The sequence below is a fragment of the Falco naumanni genome, chromosome 4, assembly GCF_017639655.2.
Source record: "Falco naumanni isolate bFalNau1 chromosome 4, bFalNau1.pat, whole genome shotgun sequence".
In the NCBI taxonomy this organism is placed as follows: Eukaryota; Metazoa; Chordata; class Aves; order Falconiformes; family Falconidae; genus Falco; species Falco naumanni.
In genome coordinates this window covers 107,280,527-107,284,604 of record NC_054057.1, presented here as the reverse complement: position 1 = coordinate 107,284,604, position 4,078 = coordinate 107,280,527, and the positions used below count along the sequence as shown (strand labels likewise).

General features: G+C 55.8%; 1 protein-coding gene across 1 annotated transcript; it reads right to left on the bottom strand.

Moving 5' to 3' along the window:
- Positions 1–1,936: 1,936 nt before the first annotated feature.
- LOC121086601 (antigen-presenting glycoprotein CD1d-like) lies at positions 1,937–3,867 on the bottom strand. Its single transcript, XM_040590514.1, has 6 exons — positions 3,795–3,867; positions 3,228–3,485; positions 2,764–3,045; positions 2,373–2,657; positions 2,170–2,266; positions 1,937–1,997 (listed from the first exon to the last, which is right to left on the bottom strand). The coding sequence occupies exons 1-6, from the start codon at positions 3,865–3,867 to the stop codon at positions 1,937–1,939; spliced, it is 1,056 nt and encodes a 351-aa protein (XP_040446448.1).
- Between the last annotated feature and the right edge of the window lie 211 nt (positions 3,868–4,078).

Below are 4,078 nucleotides of genomic sequence, written 5' to 3'. Positions count from 1 at the left end.
TGGTCAGCAAGAGACCAAAGAGGTCTGGGGGCTGTTTGTCCATACAGACCATTGGTCTCTACAGTCCCCTCATGTGACTCTTGGTCCTCAGAGTCTGCCCCCAGGTCACCATTGGGCCCCACAGTTCCCTCAGGTGACATTGGTTCTTACAGTCCTCCCAGGTGACCACTGATTCTCACTGTCCACCCCCCAGGTGACTGTATGACTTTGCAGTTCTACTACATGTGATCATTGGTCCTCCCAGACCATGCAGGTAATACTGGTCCTCGCAGTCCCCCCTCAGGTGAGGGCTGTAACCCCCTTGAGCCCAGAGCTGCACCTGGGTGGGTTGGAGTGGTATGGGCAGGGCTGCAGTGCCTCTGGGTCTGCGCTGGGTGTGTGGGCATCAGCACCCACTGGGCTGGGCTGAAATGCCTGAAAAGACCTCTTGAAATGTCTGTTTGTGTGTGTGTTACTGTAGGGTCTCAGGGGCTGTGAACAAACACTTGCAGACACCTCCCTGGTACTGGGTGTTTGGGTGTGTGCAATTTTAGTGTCTCTTAGGAGGTCATGCACTTGACCACCTTTTCTTACCAAATTTGCCCACCAGTGGCATCTGTTCTCCAGATTTAGTGGATGAGCTTCATCCTGCCATATCCTGTGAATGCTGCAGGGTGTTTCACTCCGTTTGGGAGATGAATTGCCCCCTGTGCCCCGTTGGTGCTGAGTCTGTGGGCTCCCAGCCCTGCCCACAGCTGAGTTTCATCTGTCTGTCCTAGCTCAGCCAAGGGCTGGGAGAGACTCAGCATCACTCCTCCTGCAGCAAGATCCTTGAGCCCCACAGAGGTGGCTGGTGACTGGCTGTCAGGGAAATTCAGTTCTGCCCACAGCGCTGTGGTTCACAGGGTTTGGCCAGCGGAGAGCAAACCCTGGTGGAGTTATAGTGGATGTGGCCACAGGCCAAGTGGGTTTCCTTCTGACTCATCTGATAGTTGGCTCGCACATGGCTGCCACAGACTAAGCTGATGAAACTTTGCCAGGAAGTTGTTCTGAGAAACCAAATCTTTTGAAGCCATGGGTTCAAGTGTGGGGTTGGTTGGGAGCACAAACTAAATCCCTTCCTGTCCTGTCTGAACTCCACTGTCTCCAAAGGGAGCTGGCTTTCTTCTCCTTAATCAGGAGGCTTGGGGCCACTTTGCCCCTTTGTGCACAGTTGCTTATTTCCACAAAATATGTAAGAACATGTTTGTACATACGCAAACTCACTTTTACTTTTTTTTTCCTTGCTTTGGTGTTTCATGCAATTAGCACCAATAATTCAGTGGTGCTCCAGCTTCATTTGCAGCTGGTAAAAACCTCCCCAAGCCCATGCAAATCCCGAGAAAAGACGTGTGTTCTTAGTGAAAACATGAACATTTTAATTTCATTTTATACACATCTTCAGCTCCCATAGATTACATCAGCGTTTCAGTGTTACTCAGCACTTTGTAAAATGGTTTGTGGCCAGGTGCTGTTAGTCTGGGTGGGACAGTCTATCTATGCACACGTTTCTGGAATATGGTTAATAAAGGCAGCTTTTAGGAAAAATTACTAGAAAGCGACAGTAGAAGGGCACAGCTTACCGCTTACTGATAAATGTGTTATTGTACCAGAACTGGAAGAAACTGCCACTGGACATTGGGGTGCCCTAAAGATCCTCAGCGGGTGCGTGAGGCAGTGCCATGAGGTAAAAAGAGGTGATCGTGTGTAACGAGCGAGGAGGTCTCAGACTTGCATCCTCGTCTGCTTAGCAAATTGAAGTGGATCAGAAGCCCCCCCAGGTTTCCCTGCTGCATCTCCATGTTGAGTTGATCTCACTCTCGTCTTTGCCCAGAATTTTGTCAAAGCAAAAAAAGGCAGAGTTTTTGTCGCCGTGGAGGTGGTGGAAGGAACCGGGGACTGTCGGCTCCCTACCGAGCTAAGCTTCCTTGTTCAGGATGGAGTTCCTGGACTCTGATTCTGCCATCTGCCGGTGCTTTCTGAAACGAGATGGGGACGGCTCACGGGTATTCCATGGGAAAGACTTTGTAGGGATGCAGACAGCAGCCGGCAGGGCCGGAGGAGGAGCTTTGCTGCTAAAGTGCATCAATACCCTGGGGCATCTCCTTCCCCCCCTCTCCCAGTGTTGCTTTGGAGAAGAAGAGGTCTCACCTGCATCTCCTCACCCAAAGCACCGTGATGACAGCCACAGCCAGGGCTGCCAGCAACCCGGCTCCAAGCCCTGCAATCAGCACCACCTGTGAGTTACCTGAGAAACAAGAGCAGAGGCTGCCATGAGCTTTCCTGGCTTTGTTCCATCCTGTGAGGCAGAGTGGCTCAGGACCCCCATCCCTGTCCCCATGGGTGGCACCTACCCCATGGGATAAGGAGGCTGCGGCTGCCCAGGCTGCGGTGGCGCACACGGCAGGCATAGCTGTGCCCATCATGGGGGGTCACAGCCAGGATGCTGCGGAGCTGGTAGGTGAGGTCAGCGTTGGGCAGGATGGCGCTGGTGTTGAGTGCTGGGCCTGGTGGCACCTCCTGGCCATCCCGCAGCCAGGCCACACTGATGGGCCGTGGATAAAAGCCGGTGACGCGGCAAACCAGAAGGAGCTGGGCTGGGCTGGGCGTGCGGGCGAAGACCACGGCCACGGGTTGCACTGGTGGGTGAGAGTCAAACGATGGGGGGAGCCCCAGTGGGGCACCACTTGTCCCCAGTGTGCAGGGGGCTTTGGGGTGGCCATGCCAGGGTCAGGGTTGTCTCACCTTGTCTCTCCAGAGCTGCCTTCCCATACTGCACTAGCATCTCCATGTCGTCGACACAAGTATCGTTGAAGAGGACTTCCAGCAGCTCACTGAAGGCGGTGTAGTTCTGGAGAATGGCCAGGACGTATCGTGACAAGTCAGTGTCTTGGGAGAGGACCCAGGTGCCATTGTCTGTGTCGAAGCTGAGGAAGTCCTGGCCGTTGTAACCCACATAGGTGAAGGCCTGGGAGGTCCTGTTTGGGTAGAGCTTGCAGCCCGCCATGCATTGGGCCACAAACGGGTCTGGAGGGGCAGAGGCGAGAAAGGTTGCATGAACCGAAAGGGCTAGAACTGCTGCCCTGTGGATGTGCACAGCGTATCCTATGCAGCACCAGCACTCCTGGGTCCTTCCCCACTTCCCAGATGCTGCTGGGGGTGGGGGGGGGGGGGCGGGGCGGGGAGCACAGAGAAAGCCGGCTACTCACAGGGCACGTCCTTCTGCATAGCACCTTCATTGATCAGGTGGCTGAACCGCTGCAAATAGATCTTGATCATGTTCTGAATGGTGTCCCAGTCACTGCGGCGCAGGGCTGGGCGCACCCAGGGCTGGTAGAAGCGGATGGCCCAAGTGTGCTTATCCAGAGAACCAAGCTCGATGTCTTCCAGGAAGCCCAGCCCCTCTGTGTCCACAAAGGAGGTATTTTGGAAGGTGGAGGTCTGGAGCAGCCGGACAGTGAAAGTCCCTAAATAAGACAGGGGAGATGGGAGTGGGAGGAGAGGACTGGGGAAAACGGAGGGGCTGAGGGATGGGCCCTCAGGGCTGCAGTGACCTGTAAGCCCCCCATAAGCACCCTGCATCCTTAGAAGCTGCAGCTCCCACCCGCTGCACTCACCTGGGGTGGCTTAATCCCTGCCAGGGAGATGTGGAGCCAAGGGACAAGGAGGGGTGAGGAGTCAAGTGCCCAAGGCGAGTGGGTGGCAGGAAGCTCCTCAGCCATGGGGCCCCCTGGGGGCTTGGGAGCAGGTGTGGATGAGTCAGGGCTCCCACTTACCCTCCAGGTCTGCCCATGTCCCAGAGAGGAGAAGGAGGTATAGGAGAAGGAGGCCGTGGTGAAGGGGCTGCATGGCGCCAGCAGCGAAGTCCTGAGTGTGCAGTAGTGGGTGCAGTGGCAGGACGAAGGTGCTGTGGCAGACGTGGCTGCACACTTTTCAGGGTGGCTCTGGCTGGGCAGTTCTGCTCGTGCCCCTTGCAGCCAATGGGGCTGGCACTGAGGTTTTGGGCAGGGCCCTGAGGTTCCCACTCGGAGTGGGCTGCTCTGGAGCATCCTGAATATGG